The sequence below is a fragment of the Panthera leo genome, chromosome A2 (assembly GCF_018350215.1).
Source record: "Panthera leo isolate Ple1 chromosome A2, P.leo_Ple1_pat1.1, whole genome shotgun sequence".
NCBI lineage: Eukaryota > Metazoa > Chordata > Mammalia > Carnivora > Felidae > Panthera > Panthera leo.
Genome location: NC_056680.1, coordinates 104,325,522 through 104,340,848, shown reverse-complemented (window position 1 = coordinate 104,340,848; position 15,327 = coordinate 104,325,522). Strand labels below are relative to the sequence as shown.

Here is a 15,327-nt window from a genome sequence, read left to right as displayed (position 1 = left end):
CTGTATCCCTTGGGTAAATTCCTAGCAGTGCTATTGCTGGGTCATAGGGTAGGTCTATTTTTAATTTTTTGAGGAACCTCCACACTGTTTTCCAGAGTGGCTGCACCAGTTTGCATTCCCACCAACAGTGCAAGAGGTTCCCGTTTCTCCACATCCTCTCCAGCATCTATAGTCTCCTGATTTGTTCATTTTGGCCACTCTGACTGGCGTGAGGTGATATCTGAGTGTGGTTTTGATTTGTATTTCCCTGATGAGGAGCAATGTTGAGCATCTTTTCATGTGCCTGTTGGCCATCCGGATATCTTCTTTAGAGAAGTGTCTATTCATGTTTTCTGCTCATTTCTTCACTGGGTTATTTGTTTTTCTGGTGTGGAGTTTGGTGAGCTCTCTATAGATTTTGGAGACTAGCCCTTTGTCCGATATGTCATTTGCAAATATCTTTTCCCATTCCGTTGATTGCCTTTTAGTTTTGTTGGTTGTTTCCTTTGCTGTACAGAAGCTTTTTATCTTCATAAGGTCCCAGTAGTTCATTTTTGCTTTTAATTCCCTTGCCTTTGGGGATGTGTCAAGTAAGAAATTGCTACAGCTGAGGTCAGAGAGGTCTTTTCCTGCTTTCTCCTGTAGGGTTTTGATGGTTTCCTGTCTCACATTCAGGTCCTTTATCCATTTTGAGTTTATTTTTATGAATGGTGTGAGAAAGTGGTCTAGTTTCAATCTTCTGCATGTTGCTGTCCAGTTCTCCCAGCACCATTTGTTAAAGAGACTGTCTTTTTTTCCATTGGATATTCTTTCCTGCTTTGTCAAAGATGAGTTGGCCATACTTTTGTGGGTCTAGTTGTGGGGTTTCTATTCTATTCCATTGGTCTATGTGTCTGTTTTTGTGCCAATACCATGCTGTCTTGGTGATTACAGCTTTGTAGTAGAGGCTAAAGTCTGGGATTGTGATGCCTCCTGCTTTGGTCTTCTTCAAAATTACTTTGGCTATTCGGGGACTCTTGTGGTTCCATATGAATTTTAGGATTGCTTGTTCTAGTTTCGAGAAGAATGCTGGTGCAATTTTTATTGGGATTGCATTGAATGTGTAGATAGCTTTGGGTAGTATTGACATTTTGACAATATTCATTCTTCCAATCCATGAGCACGGAATGTTTTCCCATTTCTTTATATCTTCTTCAATTTCCTTCATAAGCTTTCTATAGTTTTCAACATACAGATCTTGTACATCTTTGGTGAGATTTATTCCTAGGTATTTTATGCTTCTTGGTGCAATTGTGAATGGGATCAGTTTCTTTATTTGTCTTTCTGTTGCTTCATTGCTAGTGTATAAGAATGCAACTGATTTCTGCACATTGATTTTGTATCCTGCAACTTTGCTAAATTCATGTATCAGTTCTAGCAGACTTCTGGTGGAGTCTATCGGATTTTCCATGTATAATATCATGTCATCTGCAAAAAGTGAAAGCTTGACTTCATCTTGCCAATTTTGATGCCTTTGATTTCCTTTTGTTGTCTGATTGGTGACGCTAGAACTTCCAACACTATGTTAAACAACAGCAGTGAGAATGGACATCCCTGTCGTGTTCCTCATCTCAGGGAAAAAGCTCTCAGTTTTTCCCCATTGAGGATGATGTGAGCTGTGGGCTTTTCATAAATGGCTTTTATGATGTTTAAGTATGTTCCTTCTATCCCGACTTTCTCTAGGGTTTTTATTAAGAAAGGTTGCTGAATTTTGTCAAAGGCCTTTTCTGCATCGATTGACAGGATCATATGGTTCTTATCTTTTCTTTTATTAATGTGCTGTATCACATTGATTGATTTGTGAATGTTGAACCAGCCCTGCATCCCAGGAATGAATCCCACTTGCTCATGGTGAATAATTCTTTTTATATGCTGTTGAATTCGATTTGCTAGTATCTTAGTGAGAATTTTTGCATCCATATTCATCAGGGATATTGGCCTGTAGTTCTCTTTTTTTACTGGGTCTCTGGTTTAGGAATCAAAGTAATACTGGCTTCAAAAAATGAGTCTGGAAGTTTTCCTTCCCTTTCTATTTTTTGGGACAGCTTGAGAAGTAGGTATTATCTCTGCTTTAAACATCTGGTATAACTCCTCTGGGAAGCCATCTGGTCCTGGACTCTTATTTGTTGGGAGATTTTTGATGAGTGATTCAATTTCTTCGCTGGTTATGGGTCTGTTCAAGCTTTCTATTTCCTCCTGATTGAGTTTTGGAAGCATGTGGGTGTTTAGGAATTTGTCCATTTCTTCCAGATTGTCCAGTTTGTTGGCATATAATTTTTCATGGTATTCCCTGATAATTGCTTGTATCTCTGAGGGATTGGTTATAATAATTCCATTTTCGTTCATGATTTTATCTATTTGGGTCATCTCCCTTTTCTTTTTGAGAAGCCTGGCTAGAGGTTTATCAATTTTGTTTATTTTTTCAAAAAACCAACTCTTGGTTTCTTTGATCTGCTCTACAGTTTTTTTAGATTCTATATTGTTTATTTCTGCTCTGATCTTTATGATTTCTCTTCTTCTGCTGGGTTTAGGCTGTCTTTGCTGTTCTGCTTCTATTTCCTTTAGGTGTGCTGTTAGATTTTGTATTTGGGATTTTTCTTATTTTTTGAGATAGGCCTGGATTGCAATGTATTTTCCTCTCAGGACTGCCTTCACTGCGTCCCAAAGCGTTTGGATTGTTGTATTTTCATTTTCGTTTGTTTCCATATATTTTTAATTTCTTCTCTAATTGCCTGGTTGGCCCATTCATTCTTTAGTAGGGTGTTCTTCAACCTCCATGCTTTTGGAGGTTTTCCAGACGTTTTCCTGTGGTTGATTTCAAGCTTCATAGCATTGTGGTCTGAAAGTATGCATGGTATGATCTCAATTCTTTTATACTTATGAAGGGCTGTTTTGTGACCCAGTATGTGATCCATCTTGGAGAATGTTCCATGTGCACTCGAGAAGAAAGTATATTCTGTGGCTTTGGGATGCAGAGTTCTAAATAGGTCTGTCAAGTCCATCTGATCCAATGTATCATTCAGGGCCCTTGTTTCTTTATTGACCATGTGTCTAGATGATCTATTTATTTCTGTAAGTGGAGTGTTAAAGTCCCCTGCAATGACCACATTCTTATCAATAAGGTTGCTTATGTTTGTAATTGTTTTATATATTTGGGGGCTCCTGTATTCGGCGTGTAGACATTTATAATTGTTAGCTCTTCCTGATGGATAGACCCTGTAATTATTTATAATGCCCTTCTTCATCTCTTGTTACAGCCTTTAATTTAAAGTCTAGTTTGTCTGATATAAGTATGGCTACTCCAGCTTTCTTTTGACTTCCAGTGGCATGATAAATAGTTCTCCATCCCCTCACTCTCAATCTGAAGGTATCCTCAGGTCTAAAATGAGTCTCTTGTAGACAGCAAATAGATGGGTCTTGTTTTTTTATCCATTCTGATACCCTATGTCGTTTGGTTGGCACATTTAGTCCATTTACATTCAGTGTTATTATAGAAAGATATGGGTTTAGAGTCATTGTGATGTCCGTAGGTTTCATGCTTGTAGCGATGTCTCTTGTACTTTGTCTCACAGGATCCCCCTTAGGATCTCTTGTAGGGCTGGTTTAGTGGTGACGAATTCCTTCAGTTTTTGTTTGTTTGGGAAGACCTTTATCTCTCCTTCTATTCTAAATGACAGACTTGTTGGATAAAGGATTCTCGGCTGCATATTTTTTCTGTTCATCACATTGAAGATCTCCTGCCATTCCTTTCTGGCCTGTAATGTCTTCACTTTCTTAACTACAGCTATACATAATTCCATATAATTGTTTCTTCATTCTCTTTCCTCATCCCAAAGACCAAGCAGGCATTATAAAATACAAGATATAATTACTCCCTCCTCCTATCCCCATGTAATTTTAGCTAAGGAATCCTAGAACCTTGTATTTATACAGTGCTTTGTAACATCACTATATATATTATTGTGTATACAAATTTCATTACTGTATTAGACCATTTTTCAGATAATTTATGGTTCAGGTGCAAGACTCACAGGGTGTTATGGGAAGACAGTACAGATTTGGCGAAGAATTAAGTGCAAAAGATAAGGGAAACACAATATAACTTCTGAATTGGTGTCTATGTTTTTAATGGCTTGAGTATGACTGACTCATAATAGATTTACAATGTTCAAGGATTTAAGGAGGCTGGAAAAATCATCTATCCCAATTTCTCATATTGAGGGGTGAGGAAATTAAAACCAGTAAATTGTACAAAGATATGTGATGGCAGAATGGGAGCCAGAACCACGTTCTCTTGGCATCAGTGCTTTGTCGATGCAAGCAGAAAGTGTTTGTGCCCAGTGTGATGAAAAAGCCTATACCTTCCATGTGTTAAGCCAAGGAAGGGGGACATTTTTTAATATGACAATATAAAAAAAGTGTTTTAAAGCATTACTTGAGCGCAAAGGGAGCTTTCTCTGTCCTCTGAAATAACCACCGTTCCATTATGTGAGCTTGGCAATGCGAAATGCCTCTGAGGAGCAGAGGATGGCTGTGACTTATATGGCTTCCAGTTCCTACTGGAGAGGCAGGTACAGTGAGGAAAATAAGGTCGGGTGGGGGGGGGGGTTAAATGAACAATCCAGTCATGGAGAGTGAAGGGGAAATTAAAGGAGGTGTTGAGGGGAAAGAAAAGCTGAAAAGGGCAGAGGATGAAGAAGAGAGAGTGAAAGAGCAAGCAATGAGTTGGTCAACACCAAGAAATAATTTCAGACAGAAAAGGAGATGCATCCAGTCTGGGAAATGCAGATATGTTTATGTATTTTATGCTGTGTTCAAAGTGCTGTTACACCCTTGTAGCAAAGTTTGAAGTCTTGCACCTGTCAGTTACTTTTACATTTTCTAAGAATGCAATTGAATTTATTCAGAACATGAAAAGAAAAGAAAAGAAAAGAAAAGAAAAGAAAAGAAAAGAAAAGAAAAGAAAAGAAAAGAAAGAGAAAAGAAAAAAAAGAAAAGAAAAAAGAAAAAGAGCCAGCATAGGTAATGGAAGTTTTAGGGGAGTTTGAAATTCATCAAAATGTTTCAGTCTGAGGTCTTTGCGTCATACTTTACTTTCCCTTTTCCTTTTTCTTTATACACAAGTACAAAGTAATTGTTTTCTCTTTGACAGACAACCAACCCCCACTGATTCAAATGCCACAAGACAAATTAGAGACATTTTTCGGGGAGAACTTTGTGTTCCAGTTCACGGCTGTCGATCCTGAAGGCTCTGACATCCATTTTGCCTTGGACTCAGGTCCCGAGGGAGCAAATGTTTCTTCTACGGGACTTCTTATGTGGAAAGCAGAGTCCCAAACTCCACAGCAATTCACTCTACTTTTTACCGATGACTGCAATGCTGAAACGAGGCTCACGATTATGGTAATATTTATAATTACATAAATGCCACTGAATTAATTAACAGTATCAGTAACTATTTGAAACTTAAAATAGAATTCTTCTTGAAGAGGAACTAAATTATTCAACATTTTGTGGAAAATCAAACTGCCAAAATGCTATTTTTGTCAGAATTTAAAATCTTCGGTAGAGTCTCAAGTCCAGAGCACGGATCTATGTGACGAATTCCTAGACCATTTGCTCCTGTACTTAAGTTTACTTAAGTAAAGAATGCATTCATGTCCACCTGTCTGAAATATCTATGATAAACCTAAGATTGAGAATTATACCCTTTCCTTCAAGTGAAGTCATTTTTTTATTGGCTATTCTTTTGATATTATCAGTCACGAGCTATTAATACTGTTTTTGTGCCCTGTATTCACTTGAAATTTGGGACACACTCCCAGAGAAGTAATGGTATGAAGGGCAATTGTGTATTATGTCATGCTAACCAGATAATTCAAATGACTGTTTACTCTCTACAGTCTGGGATAAGTCATGTGACTAACTGCTTTGCACCTTAAGGATTTTTTTCCAGTTGTTCCACTTGCATCATAGAAATTGATTATCTTGTAACATTTTACGTTTTTTTTAATGTTTTATTTATTTTTGAGAGAGAGGGAGACAGAGTATGAGCAGGGGAGGGGCAGAGAGAGAAGGAGACAGAATCCACGAAGCAGGCTCCAGGCTCTGAGCTGTCAGCACAGAGCCCGACACAGGGCCCAAACCCATGAACCATGATCTGAGCTGAAGTTGGACACTTAACGGACCGAGCCACCCAGGCACCTGTATCTTGTAACATTTTAAAAAATTATCCATAGCATTTATATTTTGACTATGCTCTTGAAAGTTGGCAAGGTTACCTTATTAAACTATATTTTAAAATACTCTTTTACATTAAATATATATATATATATATATATATTTTTTTTTTTCTTTTCAAAACTTGTGATCTGGTCCTACTTCCACCTAAATGTACATGCCTAACACAATTTCTAAGGCATAAACTGAAGATTATTTTACTGAAGAATAAAGCATTTACTTTTTGTTTCTTTTGGAGGTGACTGTGAAGTCTTGTGATTGCTTGAATGGTGGATCATGTGTGTCAGATATTAAATTTCCTCCAGGAAGTGGAGTGCACCTGTGTGTCTGCTTGCCTGGCTTTCAGGGCAGTCTTTGTGAAGTGGACGTCACCGAGTGCCAATCAAACCCCTGTGGCCTTGGCAGATGTATTAGTGGTTTTCACAGTTATTCTTGCGTGTGTCCGCCTGAACTCAAAGGTAAGTTTTGGTTCTTCATGAACGAAATTAGTGTGTGAACAAATTAGAAAGGAAAGTTCCTTGGCTTTCCAAGTAATATACAGGTTATTCAAGCATGTGTATCGTCCTAAAGATTTTAATATATGTTTTAAAATCTAGTAAAAGTCATCACAAATACATTTGCTACTCATATCCTTCTATTATTGTACATTGCTTACATTTACTCTTACAATTTTGCCAATTTTTTATAATTTTCATGGCACTATTCTATGTCTGTATTGTACTTTGCAGGTTCTTAAACATTTCTGTCTATATTTGCTAGGTAGAAATATATTTAAGTGTATTACTATGGAAATATAATATGGAAAAATCAAGAAATTTGCCATGAGAAATATAAACATTATCATTTAAGAAAACTTGATAATTCAGTAACTTAAAAAAACATGATACAATGTTAAAGCGAAATGAAAGGAAATATTAGCATGTTTGCTAACTTGTTAATTATCCTGAAAAATTTTATTCTAGAAACCTCAAATAAGTATATGAATGACTTATAATTTCCCAAGGCTTTTTAAGAGTCATACCAATATTTCCTCTAATTTAAACAGATATAAATGTTAAGTAAATATGCAGTTACTGAGCTTATATTTTACTTGAAGGCATCTACTTTAACATTATAATTGAACTAAGCAAGACATTTATTATTTTCTTCAGCATTTTAAAATAAAAATTTTATCAGTTGGGACTGTTGTGCTACAGACTTCATTTGAAACAATTCGTGTTGAGTGCTTCATGGATCTTACTGTAATGGGAGCAACACTTCATCTCAAAAAACTTTATTGAGGACATACTGACTTTCCTCACATGCTGTAAAATTTTCATGGGTTTTCACAGCTAATGCAGTCACCGCACTGAATAAGCTGTCCTTAAGCTAATTAAGCAATCATTCTACTAACTTTTTAAAAAAAAAATCATTGAGTTTTTTTTAACAAAGTGAGAATTGCTGCTATGATATGGTAATTTTTTGCCTCAGAGTACCAAGGGCCTTCTGTCGTATTTTTTATAAGGAAAATCTTATGCACTTGAAGGGTCTTATTTAATGTTAAATAGAATCTAATTAATGACTTAAAAAAAATTTTTTAACGTTTTATTTTATGTTTGAGAGAGACAGACAGAGTGTGAGAGGGGGGAGGAACAGAGAGAGAGGGAGACAAAGAATCCAGAGCAGGCTCTGTGCTCTGAGCTGTCAGCACAGAACCCGATGTAGGGCTTGAACTCACAAACGGCAAGATCATGACCTGAGCCAAAGTTGGATGCTCAGCTGACTGAGCCACCCAAGTGCCCCTCTAATTGGTGACTTTATACATGCATTCCTCTTAATGTATGACAGTTTTTCTGGAGTTTATGTAAAAGAAGTAAATATACTTTAAGTAAAGTAGAAGTAAAGTACTTTAAGTAAAAGAAAATAAGGAACACTTGATGGGATATACAGTGTTTTTCAAAATAAATTGAACTCTCAATCTGTATTTTGTTTAGGTAAAAATTGCCAGGAAGATGTTGATGAGTGTCAATCCAGACCTTGCTTTCCAGGAGCAGAGTGCTTCAATACCTTTGGCTCCTATCATTGCGGTTCATGTCCAAAAGGATTTTATGGTGATGGAAAGATATGTCATGGTAAAAGTCCCTATTTTCTGCCATGAAATATTTGTTGCTACATTTACTTAATCAAAATCACTCAGTTCTATTACCTCTTTTACTCATGTGTTCATTCAGTATGTATTCACTAAGTGTCATGCATTAAGCTGGATGCAGAGGATGCAAAGATAGGTAAAACATGTCCTCTGACCTAATAGGTTTGAGTGTAATACCAGTATGACATGTAATCACATAGTTTCATATTGTGTTCTGTGTCTTTCGTGAGAAGTGTCTGTAGAGAATAATAGGAATACTACACAGAGAATCGTGTCTACCTAGAGGGATAATGAAAAGTTTTAAAAAGCGAGTGTCATTACAGCTAAATCTGATGTATCCAATCTAGAGAAAGAAAGGCTTTCTAGGCAGAAGAAACATCATGAACAAACGTGGAGAGATATGTAACATCACAGCACACTTGGCCACTATAAATAATTCAATGTGCTTAAAATATAGAGGGTAAGAGGAACTGCTATAAGAAATGAAGCTAGAGAACTAGCCAGTGGCCAGATCACTGAGAAACTATGAGAAATTTAATAAGATTTATATCGGAGAAGTCTACTCGAGCATAATGGTGGATGGACCACTTATGGGTAAGAAACTATGCAAGCCTGAAGGTGGGAAGAAAAGCTAAGAGAATATTACGAATAAATAGGAAAGATGTAGGGCACCTGGGTGGCTCAGTCAGTTGAGCATCTGACTCTTGATTTTGCCTTGGATCACAATCCCAGAGTCCTGGGATCATGCCCCACATTGGGCTCTGCGCTGAGTGTGGAGACTGCTTGGGATTCTTAATCTCTGTCTATCTATCCGTCTCTCTCTCTCTCTCTCTCTCTCTCTCTATTTCTCTTTCTCTCTCTCTCTCTGCTCCTCTTCCCCCCCACCAAAAGAAAAAAGAAAAAAAAATAGGAAAGATGGGAAGATACTATGACTTTGGGTGAGGAGGTCATGGTTGAAAGAAACACCAAAGAAGCAAGCTGATTGTCCACGGTCAATGATTGGGATTAGCATGGTGAGGTAAAGAGTTAGTAAATTCCAAAAGCTCAGTTTACATGAATGAGTATGTAGAATTGGCATTCACTTTGCTATGCGCTGAATTGTGTGGCCTCAGAATTCATAGGTTGTGTTCCAAACCCCCACTGTGGCTGTATTTGAAGTAAAGAATTAATTGAGGTCATAATGAGGTCATAAGGGAGGATTAGGATCCGATAGCATTAGTATCCTCATAAGAGGAGACACCAGAGAGCTTATTCTCTCTCTCTCTCTCTCTCTCTCTCTCTCTCTCTCTCTCTCTCTCTCTCTCTCTCTCTCTGCCCTATGAGGACACAGGGAAAAAGTGACTGTCTGGGAGCCAGGAAGAGAGCTCTCACCAAGAACTGAATGGCCCTTCACCTTGATCTTGAACTTGCTACCTGCAGAATAGTAAGAAAATAAATTCCTGTTGTTCAGGACATCCAGTCTATGGTATTTTGTAATGGCAGCCTCAGCTGAGTTAAGACACACACATGAAGAAGAAGTGATTTGCAAGGGGAAAGATAATGAGTTCAGTATGGATACATAGAGATTGAGAAGACTATGGAATATCCAAGTGGAGTTTAGGAGGGAGGATTAAGTTAAAGATACAGGTCTTAGGGTCATCAGTCATGGATAAAATTGCCCAAAGATAACACTAAGAGAAAGAAGGACAAAAAATTGGTGGATATCAACATTTTAAAAGCTTAAAAGAGAAAAGCAAATTATAGAAGACAGCATGAAAGAACTATATTTTGGTATCATTAAGTGAAGAAGACGCCATTTTTTTCCACATAATTTTTTCTTTATTTTCTTTATTTTCTTTTTTTTTTCAAAATTTTATTTAAATTCTAATTAGTTAACATACAGTGCAATATTCATTTCAGGAGTAGAATTCAGTGATTCATCACTTAACATACAACACCCAGTACTCATCATAACAAATGCCTTCCTTATACCCATCACCCATCTAGCCCATATTCCACCCACATCCCTCCATCCACCCTCAGTTTGTTCTCTATCTTTAAGAGTCTCTTATGGTTTGTTTCCCTCTCTCTTTATTCTTTTCTTACCCACTCGCATATTTTCATCTGTTTTTTTCTTAAATTCCATTTATGAGTGAAATCATATGGTATTTATCTTTCTCTGAGTTATTTCGCTTAGCATAACATACTATAGCTCCATCCATGTTGTTGCAAATGGCAATATTTTATTCTTTTTGATGGCTGCATAATATTCCAGTGTGTGTGTGTGGTGTGTGTGTGTGTGTTTATACACCACATCTTCTTTATCCATTCATCAGTTGATGGACATTTGGGCTCTTTCCATAGTTTGGCTATTGTTGACAATGCTTCTGTGAACCTTGGGGTGCATGTACCCCCTTTGAATCTGTATGTTTGTATCCTTTGGGTAAATACCTAGTAATGCAATTGCTGGATCATAGGGTAGTTCTACTTTTAACTTTTTTACTAACCTCCACTCTGTTTTCTAGAGTGGCTGCACCAGTGAATAAGACCCCATTTTGATGAAAAACATATATTAGTGATGTAATGTTACTTTGTGCTACAGATGGAGGTGGGACTATCTAGCCCTGGAGCTAACAGACTTGAGGAGCATAGTGCTGGATGGTAAGGGGAATTCATTAGTAGCTCAGCCACTCACATTTCCCCCTCAATATCCAGTTCCAAATACTCAACCATATCACACCGTTCACTCCATACACTAAAGTGATCTAACATCTGCCTTTTGCAAACAAAGACTCATTCCCTGAATAAAACCTGTATCAAGTGGAATTTAAGAGGAAAGCAAGTTGAACCAAATCCCATTACACATGAGTGACTAGTAAGTTTCTTAACTCTGTCAGAAGCATTTGTGTATTTTAGGAAGATGCTTGTTAATGCAAAATATTTCTTTTATTGTTGGTATTTTTTACTTAGTTTTAAAGTAGGCAACAGAGTCACTGACCATTAAAGTAAATGCAGCACAGTTCTTATTCTTGAGGTTGCTAACGAGAAGAGGAAGGAGACACATAAAAATCAATAGCGTGAAGGACAAAGCTCTGTGGGAGAACACAGATAGATGAAGTTGGGTGGTTGGGTGAGTGTGGTACTATAGGAACATCTGTTAGTCAGATCGGGCTGCCATAACAGAATAGCACAGGCAGGGTGACATCAACAACAGAAATTTGTTTCCTCGGTGTTCTGGAGGCTGGAAATTCAAGATCAGGTTGGTTTCTGACTTTTCTCCTTGGCTGAGATATGGCCACCTTCTCACTGTGTCCTCACAGGTGCAATGCCCCTTGTGGCTCCTGCTCTTCTTAAAAGGACACCAGTCCTAGTGGATTAGGGCCCCATTCATGACTTCATTTAAGCTTAATTACCTCCTTTAAGGTAATATAGTCACATTTAGAGTTAGGGCTTTAACATAAATAAATTTGGGGGTACCCAATTCAATCCATAACCCAAGGATTTGCTGAAGAGGTGAAATTTAAGCTAGTTCTGTAATCTAATTTGCTAAGAGTTCAATCCAGGTGACTTTTTTTTTTTTTTTTTTTTGAGAGAGAGACAGAGAAAGAGGGAGAGCTCAAAGAGGGGAGGGGGCAGACGAAGAGAGAGAGAGAGAGAGAGAGAGAGAGAGAATCTTAAGCAGGCCCCACACTCAACACAGAGCCTTATGCGGGACTTCGGATAATGACCTGAGTGGAAATCAAGAGTTGGATGTTCAACCAACTGAACTACCCAGGTGCTCCCCCCAAGTGACATTTTTATCGTATGTTCTCATTCACAGTGTTTCGGTTTTACAATAGTTTGATCTGTTTTTCACGCATACATTTACAGTTGAAACACAGCTTTTACACAAATCTACAACACATATTGTGGTTCTTACAAGTTCTGATGAAAGTGAAACTAAGGAGAATGATAAAAATGCCATGCAGAGAGAGAGGCGTGTTAAGTCAACAAGCAGAAATGCCTCTAGTAAGTAATGGTCTTAGTTAAAAGCTAATGACAAGTAATACCTCCCATTCATTTTCCAGAACACTAACATTATTTATTTCAGGAATTTTTTTTTATAAAGGTCACCTAAGATTATATAATGTGGTTTACAAATTATTCTTTTTCTTGCTAATCCATTGACTTCTTTGGTTTATATTCTAGAAAAATGATTCATGTTGTATAATGAACAAATGATATTTAAGGTGATCTCAGAGAAGCTTATGGTTGGAAGTGACCATTTTAAAGTTACATTTTATAACTCCCTGGTCGTCCAACATCTGCTCAAACTCTAAAAATATTAAGAAGCTCATTATTTCATACAGCCTTTCCTTTTCCATTCTGCTGTCTTTATAAGTCTTGTTTTATTTGATTAATATTCTGATTGTCTTTATAAAGGCCTTACAGATTTTACATTAGCTTTCTTTATGCCTTTGCCTTATGTAACATTAGCTATTCGTCTTGTGAGATACCATTGCCCTTGTTTATTTTGCAGAATATCATTGTAGATTACTGCAACATAGGATAGCTGTCTTGATTTTAATTTATTCATACATCCAATTGCCTTACTAAACACTCATATTATGCTATTTTTATAGTTGGGTCTCTTTATTGGTTTTATAAATAGACAATACTTCTTGCCAATTTGTCTCTTCCTCTTACTTTCTCATTATAATAGTATTTACAAGTTAGCCTGTATTTACAACATATCAGCTCTAGACAAATATTATTTATATATTATTCAGTCCTTTCAATAGCTATAGACAGCAACTGTTCTTATTTCCATTTTGCGGAAGTTACTAATCTGTACAGAGCCATAGATGGGTTATCTGTTCAGGCTGATAGACGTTGTAAAAGAAGAGAGATTTGAACCTGAGCAGTCTGACTATAGAGTCTCAGTTCTCAAACTTGGGTCCTCATTGTAATGGCTGGGACCTCCAGTGCAGAGTGTTTAGGCAGGGAATTATTTCTTAAAGGTTTTAATGGAAATTCTTTTCATGTTTCACCATTAAGTATGATACCACAGTAGATTTCTGCTAGAAATCCTTCATCCAGTTGAAGAATTTTCCTTTTATTTGTTGATTTCTCAGAATTCTCTTTAGTTTTAAATTAGAAGTAGTTTTTAAATTTTATCAGTTTTTCAGCATTTATTACTTGCTGCAGTTTCTGTTAATGTTTCCTTAGGCTAACTTTTTTAGAATGTTTTCAACAGAAAATGGGATCAGATCATTTTTTAACATTATTTTACACTGCATTCTTTATTATGTAATGTAATCATATAATTATGTAATATAATTCAATTAGTAGAGATACAAGTTTATTTATCCTGATGTAGTAATCTGTAACCACACTGCTGCATTTGATTTGCTAGTATTTCATTAAATGCTTATGTATTTTAATAAATAATATTGACTCGACGATTATGCCACTTCATCAAATGTTTTTAAAACTTTCATCTCTTTCTCTGCATTGCAAGAGTTTTGTAAAACAGTCTTTCCTTGATTATTTGGTAATTTTTTTCCATTAGATCATCCTTCCTGGCATCATTTTTGGGGGCGACTTTGGATTATTTTTTTTCCTTTCATGGTAATTGTTCTATCAACTCCTCTATTTTTTCTTCCACCAGTTTAATCATTTGTATTTTGCAAAAAAAAAAAAAAATTGTTTATCTCATCAAGATCTCAGACTTCTTAGTTTAAAATTATACATAGTATGTTTGTGTAAGTTAAATTTTTCTGGGGCACCTGAGTGGCTCAGTTAGTTAAGCATCTAACTCTTGATCTCAGCTCAGGTCTTAATCTCAGGGTCATGAGTTCAAGCCCCGCATTGGACTCCATGCTGGGCATGAAGCCTACTAACATAAAATAAATAAGTAAAATATAATAAAAATTTTCTTCAGATTATCATTATGAGTTGCTCACATGTCCGTTATTGACAACGCTATGCTTTCTTTGCTGTGAGCCTCAGTGTATGAAGTGGTCAATAATGTTTGTTGGCTATTTCTAACTCTTAAATAAAATTATTATTTATTGTTCTTTAACTTTTATAATGTTTAATATTCTATGTTCCTTGTGTATCCAAAAAGATTACAAATCCCTTGAAGGCAGGGTCTGTATGATGACTTCTTATTACCACATTGCTCCTAGTGTAATGGTATACATGCACCAGACATTATGTGAAGGAATGAATTACTTAACGTTAAATATAGTGGGAAGGGCAGAACATTAATAAATGTTACTTACATTTCCTTTTCTTTTTTGGTTGTTAGGTATAAAATTTCCGCCACCATCAACAGATCATTCACTGATTGGTGTGAACTTTACCCACGGTCCTCCTACTGTCAAAAAGTTCTTGGACACAACCAGTGACATCTCACGCTTCTCATTAAAATCAGTTACCTCTCAGATGAATAATTCAGAGAAAGTTATTTCCCATCAGATATCAGGTTTTGAACATGCGGATCATACTATCACTACAAATCTCAGTCTGGAGGAACTGGTAGTTTCTGTGAAACACCCAAGTTCCTTAAGCATTAACCCAAACAGTTCCCATGGTAAAGCAAAGGATGTTATACAGAATACCATCCAAACAGAGGCAGGGGGGCATAATTCTCAAATCAACAGGTCTGCTCAAGGTTACATGCAATTTAAGGATGAGTTTACATCTTCAGTTACTAGAGCCATCACTGTTTTGCCGGAAAAGCCTGGATGGACCAAAATATCAACTTGTGCTGAATCACCTTGTTTTCTTGGTGTTTCCTGTGTGCCAACCGCAGATGGTCGTTTCCAATGTGGACGATGCCCCTTTGGATATTACGGAGATGGTATCAATTGCAGAGGTAGTATGAAAATTCTTTAGAAGATAGAAAGAAGACTAATTAGTTCACATTTAAGTAATTAAGAAGAGATTCTTTTTTATGTATTAATTTCTATTTACTC

At 36.7% G+C, this 15,327-nt stretch overlaps 1 protein-coding gene across 5 annotated transcripts in view; it reads left to right on the top strand.

Moving 5' to 3' along the window:
- The window catches only part of VWDE (von Willebrand factor D and EGF domains), a 77,776-nt gene that overhangs the window by 46,005 nt on the left and 16,444 nt on the right, over window positions 1–15,327 (top strand). For 4 of the 5 annotated variants that reach the window (XR_006197158.1, XM_042919100.1, XM_042919067.1 and 1 more), the window contains 5 exons: window positions 5,171–5,421; window positions 6,497–6,716; window positions 8,232–8,369; window positions 12,236–12,373; window positions 14,658–15,227. Coding sequence is in view for 4 of the 5 variants with exons in the window: in XM_042919100.1 (XP_042775034.1) it covers window positions 5,171–5,421; window positions 6,497–6,716; window positions 8,232–8,369; window positions 12,236–12,373; window positions 14,658–15,227 (1,317 nt within the window). In the remaining variant the exon portion in view is untranslated. The remainder of the gene's footprint in view (window positions 1–5,170; window positions 5,422–6,496; window positions 6,717–8,231; window positions 8,370–12,235; window positions 12,374–14,657; window positions 15,228–15,327) is intronic. The other variant, XM_042919078.1, reaches the window with a different exon arrangement.